Here is a 14,791-nt window from a genome sequence, read left to right as displayed (position 1 = left end):
ATACACACACACATACATCTGTGTGTGTGTTTATATTTCTTCCCCTCACCATTGGTGTTGGTTCATTTACGTCCATGTAACTTAGCAGTTAGGCAAGAGAGATCAAAAAAATAAGGAGCAAACTTCTAAATAAGTGTTAGGATTTATCTGTTCAACCAAAATGGCTGCCCCAGCATGGCCACAGTTCAATGACTGAAACAAGTAGAGAACAAAAGTCAAAGAGACAACAAAAGGCAGGGTGGTCATGTCTGGAGTCTGTTTGATCAATCATAGGTTGTGTTTGCTCCATCAGCACTAACCTAGGGTTAAATGACTATTGTCTTTGTCCTCCTCACCCTCCTCCCATATTTGAAAAAGGATTAGATAATGTAGAAGGGATGTTGTCCCTTTTTCTGTCAGCTTGGCCCCTGTTTTCATTAAGGGACTATAAATGTCTAATGCATAAGGGATTATCCTCTTTCCTGACTCCCTGACCCTTTATATAACTAATGTATGCAGCGGTTGTCCTTTTTCCTGTCACTCCAGCCCCTATCTTTCATTAAGAGTTTATATGTAACTATTATATATGGGGATTGTCCCCTTTTCCGTCAGCTTGGCCCCTATCTGTCATTAAGGGCCTAATGTATGAGGAGATTGTCTCCTGTTGTTCTGACCCCTATTTTTTCATTAAGGCATGGCACCAATGTTTTCTTTGCACATTTTTTTCTTTTTCTTCCTATTTTTTCTTTATTTTTTAATAACATTCAATTTTTTATTTATTTTTTTGCACTGATTTATTTTTCTTGTTTTCCTTGTGTTTTTTTTTCTGCTTTTGATTTCTGACTTGAAATAATCTGAATTACTGGTGTGTGTGTGTGTGTGTGTAAAATGAGAGAGCAGGAGGGAGGGCCATATGTGGAGAGTCATGATTGCTATCAAGGACTGATTTAGAGATAGAGTAAAACTCCCACAAAATTTAGAAATTTCCCTGGGGTTGGGGAAGGACCAAATGCTCCACCCCAACCCATTGCTGTATCCATCCACTAAAAACCTTTATGTCTTTTACTAGCTTCGGTCGTTGATCTGTGGCCATGCTGGGGCAATGCCTTGCAGTTGTTTTAGTCAAACAAACTGACCCCAGAACTTACGGTTTTTTTTTTTGTGTTTTGGCTTTTTCTTTTCTTTTAACAAATTCTGGTTCTTCTGTTGCTCCCTTGCCGAACCCCTGAGTTACAGGAATGTAAACAAACCAACACTGGTTGTCATGTTCAGGTGGTGGTGGTGGTGGTGGTGGGAGTTACAAACACACACACGCATACAGACATATGCGCAGATACACACACACATTCCCATACACCAGGCTTCCACACAGTTTCCATCTACCAAATTCACTCAGACAGCATCACATGCACTAAACAAGGGCACACACACACACACACACATGTATACACACATGCGCACACATCCATATACACAGACATATATTTATATATATGTGACAGGCTTCCTCTCAGTTTCCATCTATGAAATTCCCTCACAAGGCATTGGTCAGCTTGGGGCTATAGTAGAAGACCCTGGCCCAAGGTGCTGTGCTGTGGGCCTGAACCCAAATCTACATGGCTGCCAGGCAAGGCTGTTCACTACACAGCTATATGTCTACATGTGTATTCGTGAATCTGGAGGAAGGGGATTGCAGGGGGTCGGTGTTTGCAGGGAAGAAGGACTGGTCATTGCAGTGGGAAAATGAGCAATTTGATGGGGGTTTAGATACGATGAAGAGGATGAGAGGTGAACAGGTTTAAGGAGATAAGGGTGGCTAAGTGGAAGGGGTCAAGTGTATTTGGTAGGATTAGGAACTCACATTGTAAATAGCCGATAAAATGTATCGCAAAATCCTGTCTCTAGTGTTCTAATGTGTGTGTATGTGTTTTCATATATATATATATACACACACACACATATATATATATATATACACATATACATATATATATATATAAAACGATGATGATGATGATGATATATAATATATATATATATATACACACACACACACATATATATATATATATACACATATACATATATATATAAAACGATGATGATGATGATGATATATAATATATATATATATATATATACACACACACATATACATATATATACACATATACATATATATATATATAAAACGATGATGATGATGATGATATATAATATATATATATAACGGGAAGGTTTACGAAAATAAACAAAAGACGAAGGCAGGTGGAGTACAAACAAACAAATGTATTAGTATAGCGCTCAGGAATAGAAATAGAACAAGTCTTTTACGTTTCGAGCCTACGCTCTTTGACAGAAAGATACACAGAAAAGAAACAAGGAGACAAAAAAAAATGCGTGTAGGAGCTAACAGTCTATCATGGCGTTCTGATTTCAGGCAGAAGTCAGAGGTCATATATATATATATATCACGTGATCACTGTGACCGACCAGGCTATCAGATGTTGCTACACATCGCTGGTCACAATGCTCTTCACATTGTTTTAGCCTTCAAATGACGCCACCCTTCTGGCTAAGCGAGCAGGCCAATATATATATATATATATATATATATATATAAACCTCTGTATCATCTCACCTATTTTCACCCCCACCCACTGTCCCATCACATCTGGCCATCATTTCCCTCACTATTGCTCTCCTTTCTTTTTTCCAGCCGGGGTACCCATTTATCTGCTTGGCAGTAAGACCCCTATCTCTGTCCTTCTATAGGTCAATTAGCACCAGACCATTGCACCCCCCCCCCCTCTTTCATGATCAAGGGCTTTTGTCTTGCAAGGTACTTGGTGACTCTTTCGGTGTCACTTAAAAGCCCCACCAGTACCAATCTGTGACCCGGTTGGTGTTAGGATGGGGATTCAGCTGTAGAAGCCATGCCAAAACAGGCGATGGAGCCTGGTATGACTCCCAGCCTTGCCCCTGCCTCTGGAACTGTCCAACCCATGCCAGCATGGAAAATGGACAGTAAATGATGAGGATGATGATACGTAGATGCAGTCATGGCTGTGTGATTAAAGTCTGGAACTTTTCAGCACTCCCTCGTGTGTGTGTGTGTGTATATGTGTATATATAGGCGCAGGAGTGGCTGTGTGGTAAGTAGCTTGCTTACCAACCACATGGTTCCGGGTTCAGTCCCACTGCGTGGCACCTTGGGCAAGTGTATTCTACTATAGCCTCGGGCCGACCAAAGCCTTGTGAGTGGATTTGGTAGACGGAAACTGAAAGAAGCCCGTCGTATATATGTATATATATGTATGTGTGTATATGTTTGTGTGTCTGTGTTTGTCCCCCTAGCATTGCTTGACAACCGATGCTGGTGTGTTTATGTCCCCGTTACTTAGCGGTTTGACAAAAGAGACCGATAGAATAAGTACTGGGCTTACAAAAGAATAAGTCCCGGGTCGATTTGCTCGATTAAAAGCGGTGCTCCAGCATGGTCGCAGTCAAATGACTGAAACATGTAAAAGAGAGAGAGAGAGAGAGAGTATAGCTATCTCTCTCTCTCTATATATATATATATATATATATATATGTATGTATTTCATTCAATTATGGTAATAGTTGAATGATATTCTTAAGGTCGCAATTTACTCACAAGCAGCATCTTTCAGAGCTTGTTACTAATTCAGTTCTTAACCATATTGAAAATTGTTATTAATGTCCCTAGCTACATTTTGGCATTAAAAAAATTTGAGATTTGATCCAATAGAAAAAAAAAGTTTACATCAAAATTTGTAGCAACATTATAGGAGAGTAAGTAATACCACCAGTCATGTTAAGATCTAAATAACTTTTACCTAAAAAGCAAAATATATTTATTTTAGCTTCAATGATAGAAGAAAGCTTGAAGAATTTAATAGTTTTGGTTCCCTGCAACAAAAATTTGTATCAAAAATTTTGTGAGGTAAAATATGAAAAAAAATATAAGGCAAGAAATTGGATTTAAGTATAATTAACTTTTTTTATTTTAAAAACAAATTATATTTTAATTAAGCTTAAATGATAGAGCTCAATTCAAGGAATTTCATGGTATCAATCTCATGCAATGAAGTTTTAAAAGAAAAAAATTATGAGTCTGTTGCCTGAGGGAAAAGATACTCTGAGTAACAACCAACAATGGACTAAGTTTTAAACCTCCCCACTTAACCCTTTTGAATGCCCTTTTTTTCTCCTTTTTTCACTTCAGTGCAATTCATGCCAGTGTTCAACTGAATTGTGTCTCCTTATCCATCCATCCATCCAATTATCTATCTACCCACCCACCCACCCATCCATCCATTATCTATCTATCTATCTATCTTTCCAGTTATCTATCTACATTATCTATCCATCTGTCCGTCCGTCCATCCATCCATCCATCCATCCATCCATCTATCTATCTATCTATCAGGCCATTTATCTGCCTGTCTGCCTCCTATCTATCTGTTTATTTGTTTGTCTATCTATCTATCTATCTATATATGTATATATATATATATATATATATATATAACGGGAAAGTTTACGAAAATAAACAAAAGACGAAGGCAGGTGGAGTACAAACAAACAATGTATTAGTATGGCGCTCAGGAATAGAAATAAAACAAGTCTTTTACGTTTCAAGCCTACGCTCTTCGACAGAAAGATACACAGGTGCACGAGTGGCTGTGTGGTAAGTAGCTTGTTTACCAACCACATGGTTCCAGGTTCAGTCCCACTGCGTGGCACCTTGGGCAAGTGTCTTTTACTATAGCCTCAGGCCGACCAAAGCCTTGTGAGTGGATTTGGTAGACAGAAACTGAAAGAAGCCCTTCATATATATGTGTGTGTGTATATATATATATATATGTGTGTGTGTGTGTGTGTGCATTTGTGTGTCTGTGTTTGTCCCCCCAACATCACTTGACAACTGATGCTGGTGTGTTATGTCCCATCACTTAGCAGTTCGGCAAAAGAGACCAATAGAATAAGTACTGGGCTTACAAAGAATAAGTCCCGGGGTCGAGTTGCTCGACTAAAGGCGGTACTCCAGCATGGCCGCAGTCAAATGACTGAAACATGTAAAAGAGTAAAAGAGAGAGAAAAAAAACAAGGAGAAAAAATTGCGTGTAGGAGCTAACGGTCCATCATGATATATACATATATATATGTATGTATGTATGTATATATATATATAGGTGCAGGTATGGGTGTATGGTATGAAGCTTGCTCCCCAACCATATGGTTCCGGGTTCAGTCCCAATGTGGAACCTTGGGCAAATGTCTTCTGCTATAGCCTTGAGCCAAAGAAAGCGATGTGAGTGGATTTGGCAGACAATATAACTATGTATGTGTATGTATATATATATATATCCGTGTGTGTGTATCTGTGTTTGTCCCCCACCATTGCTTGATAACTGGTGTTGGTGTGTTTATGTCCTTGTAACTTAGCAGTTTGGCAAAAAGGACCAACAGAATAAGTTCTAGGCTTAAGAAAAAAATTAAACACTGGGGTCGATTCATTTGACTAAAACAAATTGTTCAATGTGGTGCTCCAGCATGGCCACAGTGAAAGATAAAAGTAAAGGATATATATATATATATATATATATATATTTATGACTAGCAGTATCGCTCGGGTTTGTAAGGGAAATAACTATATAAGCATTTTTAGAGAGTTACTTCCCTTATATAAACCGAGCAAAAAATGCGAAACAATGATGGTAAATTTTTTTAAATCGTAGACTCATCGTAGACGCGCACTAATACCCAGAAGGGCTTGATATGAATCACAACTTTAAGATACCCGCTTTTGGTTAAACTGCACCGCAAAATGTGGGAGTAGTTAGGAATCTAAATTGGAGGAGACAGACTCTCACACACACAACTTCAGTTTTATATAAAGATTTTGTATTCATTTGTAGAATCATTAGGCTGTCAGACAAAATACCTTGTGGTATTTGGTCTGCCTTTTTACTGTATTCTTTGTGGAAATCCCATTCAGGTTCCCCTGTGAAATGTAATCCTTATTTACGTTGTTTTGAATCAGTCCTGCAGCATCTCACAGCTTTGAAATTTTGATGACATCATTGGTTATTTTTAGAACGGCATTGTAGGGCATGTGTAAGGAGCAGGATCTGGCCATTCTGAATATAAAACAAGGAGAATATTTGCCCTGGATTATGTTTGGTTAAAATGCTTAAAGAGTGAGGTCAGTCCGACATTGTTCTTTACTTTGTGTTGGTAACTCTGGTCCACTTGTCCTTCTCTTGGACAGTATCAGTGGGCACTTGCTGGTCTTCCATACAACATGGCAAAGGGAGGTAACACTTCACTGTTAGCTCCCCTTGCTGTACTGACATTGACTGAAGTAAAATTTTCCAGCTGTCGTTACATATGTAATATCAAAGGATAAGAATTTCACTTGTCAACTACATTGCTCTGGATTCAGTCCTTAAGCAAGTCTCTTCTTTAACCATTGGCTGACCAGAATCTTAAAAGTAAATCTGGTAGGAGCAGGAGTGGCTGCGTGGTAAGAAGCTTGCTTCCCAACCACGTGCTTCCAGGTTCAGTCCCACTGTGTGGCACCTTGGGCAAGTGTCTTCTACTATGGCCTCGGGCCGACCAAAGCCTTATGAGTGGATTTGGTAAACGGAAACTGAAAGAAGCCCGTCGTGTATATATATTTATGTGTGTGTGCCTTTGTGTCTGTGTTTGTCTCCCACAACATTACTTGACAACCAATGTTGGTGTGTTTATGTCTCTGTAACTTAGCAGTTCAGCAAAAGAGACTGATAGAATAAGTACTAGGCTTGTAAAGAATAAGTCCTGGGGTTGATTTCTTCGACTATATTTGGTGCTCCAGCATGGCCACAGTCATATGACTGAAACCAGTAAAAGAGTAAAACTAGAAGTCTAGTTTGTGCATGAGGTTGAAGTTTACATTTTGATCACATGGTTATGGGTTCAGTCCCACCCTGCAGTACGTAGGGGCCTGTGTCTTTTACCAAAGCAGTATGAAGCAGATTTAATGGAAATTGACAAAAGCCCACTCTGTGTGTGTGTGTGTCTCTTATGTTTACTTGCATCTACAATCGCTTCTATGAAAGGGCAGAGGGCTGCATTGGTGTCACTTTCTCATAGCTAGAGATGGTCCGCTGTGTGCAATGGGTGATGCCTTAATTAAAGAACAGGTGAGGAAAGTTCGCATAATAATAATAATTAGGTGTAAACACATGAACAAAATAAAAATAAACAAAAACAAATTGCACGAACGTATATAAACAGGAGATACAAATATTACAGGCATCCCCCCCCTCACACACTAAATAAACATAGACGCACATAGAGATATAAGCATGCGCAAATGAAGACACATACAATAGAAATACAAAATGGCTGACAGTTAGTAAGGAGAGACACACAAATAAGAAAGAAGAAAACAAAGGACCACTGATGAGGTCACAGGAGTGTGATGAAAGAACTCTGGCCGAAATAAGATTAAGATTAATGTAAAAAATAAATAACACTGAAGCAAAGTAACACCAAATATATAGTGTGTGTGTTTTTATTGGCTAAACTGACAAAATGACCATTCCTAAATACAACAAAAACTTAGACACATACTTGTACATTAATCTTCATCTTATTTCGGCCAGTGTTCTTTTGTCACACTTCTGTGACCGCATCAGAAATAAGAAAGAAGAAAGCAAAGGACCACTGATGAGGCCACAGGAGTGTGACGAAAGAACTCTGGCTGAAATAAGATTAAGATTAATGTAAAAAATAAATAACGCTGAAAAATGAATAACACCAAATATATAGTGCGTGTGTTTTTATTGGCTAAATTGGCAAAATGACCTTTCCGAAATACAACAATATCTGTTTCAACACACGATTTCACATCAAAAATCTTGCAAAACAAATATATATATATATGTGTGTGTGTGTGGGTGTGTAAATAAGCACACACACTTATATGTGCATATGTATATATATTTAGAGAGGGGGTTGGAGATTTATAGCAATCATGGAAATTCTACACTTATTTTCTCAACTACAAGTCTGTTTCAAATTTATAGTGAACCTCCTTGAAATTTTACTTTTCTGCAATGTTTTTGCAGTATAGTGATGTCTGAAAAAGAGAGACTAGATTTGTCTTCTTTCTTATAATAAGCCACACTGTCACATACCATCATAATCCTTTCTGCTGAAGGCACAAGGCCTCAAATCTTGGAGGTTGGAGGTTTCAAGTGGCTGTGTGGTAAGTAGCTTGCTTACCAACCACATGGTTCCGGGTTCAGTCCCACTGCATGGCACCTTGGGCAAGTGTCTTCTGCTATAGCCTCGGGCCGACCAATGCCTTGTGAATGGATTTGGTAGACGGAAACTAAAAGAATCCCGTCGTATATATGTATATATATATATATGTGTGTGTGTGTGTTTGTGTGTCTGTGTTTGTCCCCCTAGCATTGCTTGACAACCGATGCTGGTGTGTTTACGTCCCTGTCACTTAGCGGTTCGGCAAAAAGAGATCGATAGAATAAGTACTGGGCTTACAAAGAATAAGTCCCGGGGTCAAGTTGCTCGACTAAAGGCGGTGCTCCAGCATGGCCGCAGTCAAATGACTGAAACAAGTAAAAGAGTAAAGAGAGAGAGTAAGAGTATATACATTTCATCATACAATACTATTCAACCACAGGCTTGGCTGTGTGGTAAGAAGATTGCTTCCCAACCACATGGATTTGGGTTCAGTCCCATTGTGTGTCATCTTGGATAAGTGTCTTTTGCAGCTGGCTCAGGCCAAATAATGCTTTGTGGGTGGATTTAGTGGAAAAGAAATTGGAAGAAGACTTAGTGGTTTGGCAAAGAAGATCAATCGTATAAGTACTGGGTTTTAAAAAATATGTTCTGGGGTCATTTCACATACCATCATAATTCTTTCTGCTGAAGGCACAAGGCCTCAAATCTGGGGTGAGGGGACCAGTCGATTACATCACCACCCCCCCAATCTAGTGTCTTCACTGGTACTTAATCTATTGATCCTGAAAAGATGAAAGGCAAAGTCGACCTCAGCGGAATTTGAACTCAGAACATAGTGGTAGACGATTCTGCCAGCTCACTGCCCGGTGGCATGTAAAAGGCACCATCCGATCGTGGCCGTTTGCCAGCCTCGTCTGGCACATAAAAAGTACCCACTACACTCACAGAGTGGTTGGCGTTAGGAAGGGCATCCAGCCGTAGAAACATTGCCAGATCAGACTGGGCTTGGTGCAGCCTTCTGGTTTCCCAAACCCCAGTTGAACCATCCAACCCATGCCAGCATGGAAAGCGGACGCTAAACAATCATGATGATGATGAAGCTCATCATTTTATGCCTCCTCCTTATTACAATCTCCCCTCCGCAGCTGCAGCAGTTCAGAAAAACCCCTTAGTTTGCATTGGTCAGAGGTGATTGGTCTCTCCTACAAACTTGGTGGCCTTTGCCCGGCAACACAAGACCCTTGTCTCACCCCTTAGCGTCCAGATTCCTCTGTCAAATGCTTTGTTCATTTATTCACATTGTTTTGAATTAATCCTGCTACATCTTGGAGGTTGGAGGTTTCAATGATGTTATCATAAATTATTAGAATGACATTGTAGGGTAAGAGTGAGAGGTCAGATGTGGTCAGTATGAATATAAAACAGTGAATATTTCGGCCGGATGTGGCTAGTTGAAATGCTAACGGGCGAAACTATTCTCGATTCCACCAGACTCCCCAGCACTGACAACGTCCCTGGCTTTCCCCAAAGAATTCCATCTTAACCAAACTTTTAATGTGATGATGATGATGATGATGATGGAGAGAGATTGATTTCATTAATTGGAATGTTAACAGTAAAAAATGTATTGACATAGGTACAGGTGGGCCCAACACAGTGCCTTGTGGGACACCACTACTGACTTTGGCTGGGCTGGATTTGACTCCTTTGACTACAACATGTTGGGTTCTGTTTGACAGGAAGCCCTTGATCCACTGCAGCAGCTTTCCAGTGACACCAATATTGGACAGCTTTCTCAAAAGGATCTTATGATCAACCCTGTCAAAGGCCTTGCTGAAATCAAGGTAGATGTCATCAGTGTTGGAACCCTCTCCCAAGGCTCTCAAAATGTCATTGAAGTGATGTAGTAGCTGCGTCAGGCAATCCCTTCCATTACGGAATCCATGCTGGTTGGAGTTCAGCATATTATGACTCTCGAGGAAGTGAGTCATTCGCAATCTCAGCACTCTCTCAAATACCTTAATGAGATGAGAGGTGAGTGAGATTGGACGGTAATTCACGGCAAGCGATTTGTTTCCTTTTTTGAAAACTGGGACAACAGACTGGGATAGAAGGTTTTCTGGTATATATCCAGCATCCAGTGAGTTCCGCCACAGATTGGTCAGAGGGGGTGCAAGCTGCAGTTGACACATCTTCAAGACACAAGCAGGGAACCTCTCGGGACCTACTGCTGGATTATGCTTCATTTCCTTTATTGCTGCTATAGATAGATAGATTAATTTATATATTTATATGTATACATACTTATATACATTTCATCATACAATACTATGCAACCACAGGCTTGGCTGTGTGGTAAGAAGTTTGCTTGCCAACCACATGGATTTGGATTCAGTCCCATTGTGTGTCATCTTGGATAAGTGTCTTTTGCAGCTGGCTCAGGCCAAATAATGCTTTGTGAGTGGATTTAGTGGAAAAGAAATTGGAAGAAGACTTAGTGGTTTGGCAAAGAAGATCAATCGAATAAGTACTGGGTTTTAAAAAATATGTTCTGGGGTCAATTCATTCAACTAGAATTCATTACTGCAGTGCCCCAGCATGGCCACAGTCTAATGAATGAAGCGAGGGAAAGAAAAACGATACGAACTGTATAGATAGAGAGGCATGTAATTTATTGGTGATGGGCTATTCTGGATGGGTGATTGTGGTACAAAGATGGTAAAGGTGATGGATGTGGATGCAGATTTGTTGTGGTTGTTTCAACCTTTGACCATTGGATGGAATTTATGTCACAGGCCCAAATAGTCATCTGGTACCCTCTCTCGTTCTCTTTTTTTTTGGGGGGGGGGTTATCATTTGGCTGTGTGGTAAGTAGCTTGCTAACCAACTACATGGTTCCAGGTTCAGTCCCACTGCGTGGCATCTTGGGCAAGTGTCTTCTGCTATAGCCCTGGGCCGACCAATGCCTTGTGAATGGATTTGGTAGACGGAAACTGAAAGAAGCCCATCGTATATATGTATATATATATATATGTATGTGTTTGTGTGTCTGTGTTTGTCCCCCTAGCATTGCTTGACAACCGATGCTGGTGTGTTTACGTCCCCGTCACTTAGCGGTTCGGCAAAAGAGACCGATAGAATAAGTACTGGGCTTCCAAAGAATAAGTCCCGGGGTCGATTTGCTTGACTGAAGGCGGTGCTCCAGCATGGCTGCAGTCAAATGACTGAAACAAGTAAAAGAGTAAAAGAATGCAATCAGTCAACGATTTGTCCTTTCAACATTTGAGCCTCTTTTGAAGGCAGCAAGGCTGGCAGAATCATTAGCACACCGGGCAAAATGCTTTGCGGCATTTCATCCGTCTTTACGATCAGAGTTCAAATTCCGCCGAGGCTGAGCTTGCCTTTCATCCTTTCAGGCTCAATAAAATAAGTACCAGTTATGCACTGGGGTGATGTAGTTGACTTACCCCCACCTCCAAAATTGCTGTCCTTTTAAATCTGTATTTGATCCCCCTGATGGAAAACTCACTTGCATCACGTGCCTAGATATCCATCCTGTGACCACCCTCACCTACTCTCTCCTTTTGTTGTTACAGACAGTCCAACCAACCAACAACTGGTCACTTCAGTTTTCACTGTTCACCAGAAAAAAAACATTTAGATCACATGTCTATGGATTCGTCTTCTACTCCACTTTCTCACTCATTCTATGCTTCTCTCTCTCTCTCTCTCTCTCTCTCTCTCTCTCTCTCTGCTTCACACTCTCTCTCTCTCTCTCTGCTTCTCTCTCTCTCTCTGCTTCTCTCTCTCTCTGCTTCTCTCTCTCTCTGCTTCTCTCTCTCTCTGCTTCTCTCTCTCTCTCTCTCTCCCTGCTTCTCTCTCTCTCTCTGCTTCTCTCTCTCTCTCTCTGCTCTCTCTCTCTCATTCTCTGCTTCTCTCTCTCTCCAAAGAACATTTTGTCTGGGGCCTATGGATAATTACCAAAAGTCCCTGGCCTGGCAATGTTACAGAGGAGCTTTACCGGTTCGAGATAAGCTCTTTAGACATGAGAATGCATCTTCACCGGTTTGTGCAAGATGTGAGAGGGACAGTGAAACTGTCTTGCACACGATTGTGCAATACCCCAAGGTGACTGAACTCTGGGCTTATGTCGAGCACCTGCTGTCGCATTCAAGAAGAGTAGAACCTTGAATAGGGAGGAGTGAGCCTGTTTTCTCTCAGTAGTTGCTATGGCGAAAGAAGTAGTGTGGAAGACGAGAGTGAAAGGAATTGCAACAGGCATGTTCATCTCCAGTCTCGAGCTAATCAACTTTTTCGTTTTCCACATGAAACGGAAAATAAGGCTGGAGAAGAAATGCCTGTCGCAAAGTGTGTTTCATAAAAGATGGAAGTCTTTTGCAAGTATGTTGCGAGTGAAAGAACCTGTTTAATCGAGAATGTAAAAAAGGAGAAAGCAAAGTCTTCAGTGTGAGTCTGTGGTTTGTGGGGTCGACCACGTCCTCCGCTTCGTTTTTTGTTAATCACTCATTCTCATTTAATTGTATATATTTTAATTGTTTGTTTATTCATACGTTTCGTCTCATTCGATACCCTGACCCCAACATTTGTCTTGTCCCCTCTTTTACTCAACCTTATGGTGAATAAAGAAATACTCTCTCTCTCTCATTCTTTGTTTCTCTCTCTCTCTCTCTCTCTCTCTCTCTCTCTCTGCTTCTCTCTTTCTCTCTCTGCTTTTCTCTCTCTCTCTCTCTCTCTCTGCTTCTCTCTTTCTCTCTCTGCTTTTCTCTTTCTCTCTCTCTTCTCTCTCTCTCTCTCTCTCTCTGCTTCTCTCTCCCTCTCACTCATTCTCTGTTTTTCCTCTGTTGAGACAGTGCAACCTAGCGACAACTTGTCCTTTCAACTCTTGACCAACCTCCCGTCGGGAATTCCCATTTATGTCACACACACGATCCTTTGCATCCGTCCCATCTCCTCTCTCTCTCTCATCTCATTCTCAGATTTTTTCCTCTTCTCGTTGCAGACAACGCAACCGAGCGACAACGCAGAGCTGTTTGTCAAGGTTTGCAAATTGATGGTTGAAACATGTCTCCCCAGCGGCGAACCTGACCTCTTCAACTCCTCCTCCCACTACTACAACAACAACAACAACAACAACAACATTACCAACCTCAACAACAATATTAACAACAACAACAACTACAACAACACCACCAGCAGCAGCAGCAGCAACAACGGCAGCAGCCTTGCCATCGTGTCCAACCTGAATTTGTCAAGCTCCATGTCCAACCTGAGCGTGGGAAGTTTACACTCACCGACGGAGAAGGACTCAACGCTTGACGGTTTTGTTTTCTCTGGTTCGTGCTCTCTCAACAATGGCAGCCGTATGCGTCATGTGTCAGCAAACAACGTCTCCAGTAAGGTGACCCGGTCGGGTAGTTTGAAACGGATGGATAGTGTTGGGAAGAGGCACGCTTCGTTCCAACACGATTAAATGGAAAAAAAACTGAAATGAGAAAAAAAAAAAAAATTTTTTTTTTCTGTTGGGGGGAAAAAAAGAAAAGAAAAAGTTTGAAAGTAAAACAGTAAAAAAAAACTCTATGAAATAGAAAAAAAAGAAAATGAAATGATATTTTCAACAGAATTACAAAAAAAAAATTTAATTTTACAAAAATAAACAATAAAAATGAGAACAACAGCAACAACAAAAATTATACCAAATTTATGAAAGGGAAAGGACTTTGAGTTTAAAAGAAAAAAACGCAAACCTATGTATATATGTATATACATACATATGCATATGCATACATACACGTGTGTGTATATGTATATATATATGTTTGTATATACTTACACACACACATATATGTATATAGATCTTTCTGTGTGTATGTGTGTGTAAATATGAGTGTGTGGGCATGTGTGTCTGTGGATACCTATGGATTTACATATATATATATATGTGCATATATATATATATATATGCATGTATAGAAAGATATATATACATGTGTATGTGTGTTTGTGAATGTGTGTATATACATATATGCATGTATACCTGTGTCTGTGTATATAAATATTTTTACACATGTATACATTTATATATATACATATATATGTACACACACATACATATATATACATATATTTGCACACAAGTATATACTTAGGTCTATATGTCGTCTATAATATATATGGGTCTGTGTGTATATTCATAAGATTACATATGTACATGTGTATTTATATATGTATATATATGTGTGTGTGTATATAAATGTATATATAAATAAGGACAATAATTATGTTTACCCTGAAAATTATCTTGATAATGCTTGTAATATTTATAATGTTATTACTGCAAATGATGGTTTTGATGATGGTGATGATGATGATGATGATGATGATCGTGTTAGTGGTGATGGTCATGGTATTTGGTTGAATAGGTTTGGACAAGCTGTGGGGCAGGCCGGCCACTTTAAAAAAGAAAGAAATCTCTTGTTTTGCAGCACATTGTATGTAGTTGTGCCTCAAC

The 14,791-nt window shown here is 39.9% G+C and overlaps 1 protein-coding gene across 5 annotated transcripts in view; it reads left to right on the top strand.

The window, feature by feature from the left end:
* LOC115226150 (neurofibromin) overlaps positions 1-13,842 on the top strand; it is a 75,628-nt gene extending 61,786 nt beyond the window's left edge. For 3 of the 5 annotated variants that reach the window (XM_029797147.2, XM_029797146.2, XM_029797145.2), the window contains one exon: positions 13,283-13,842. In XM_029797147.2, coding sequence (XP_029653007.2) covers positions 13,283-13,753 — 471 coding nt within the window. In that variant the 3' untranslated portion in view covers positions 13,754-13,842. The remainder of the gene's footprint in view (positions 1-13,282) is intronic. The other 2 variants (XR_003883005.2, XM_029797149.2) reach the window with 2 other exon arrangements.
* Positions 13,843-14,791: the final 949 nt, after the last annotated feature.

The sequence above is a fragment of the Octopus sinensis genome, linkage group LG29 (assembly GCF_006345805.1).
Source record: "Octopus sinensis linkage group LG29, ASM634580v1, whole genome shotgun sequence".
NCBI lineage: Eukaryota > Metazoa > Mollusca > Cephalopoda > Octopoda > Octopodidae > Octopus > Octopus sinensis.
Note: the sequence above shows the minus strand (reverse complement) of the source record. Positions and strands in the feature narration are given on the sequence as shown.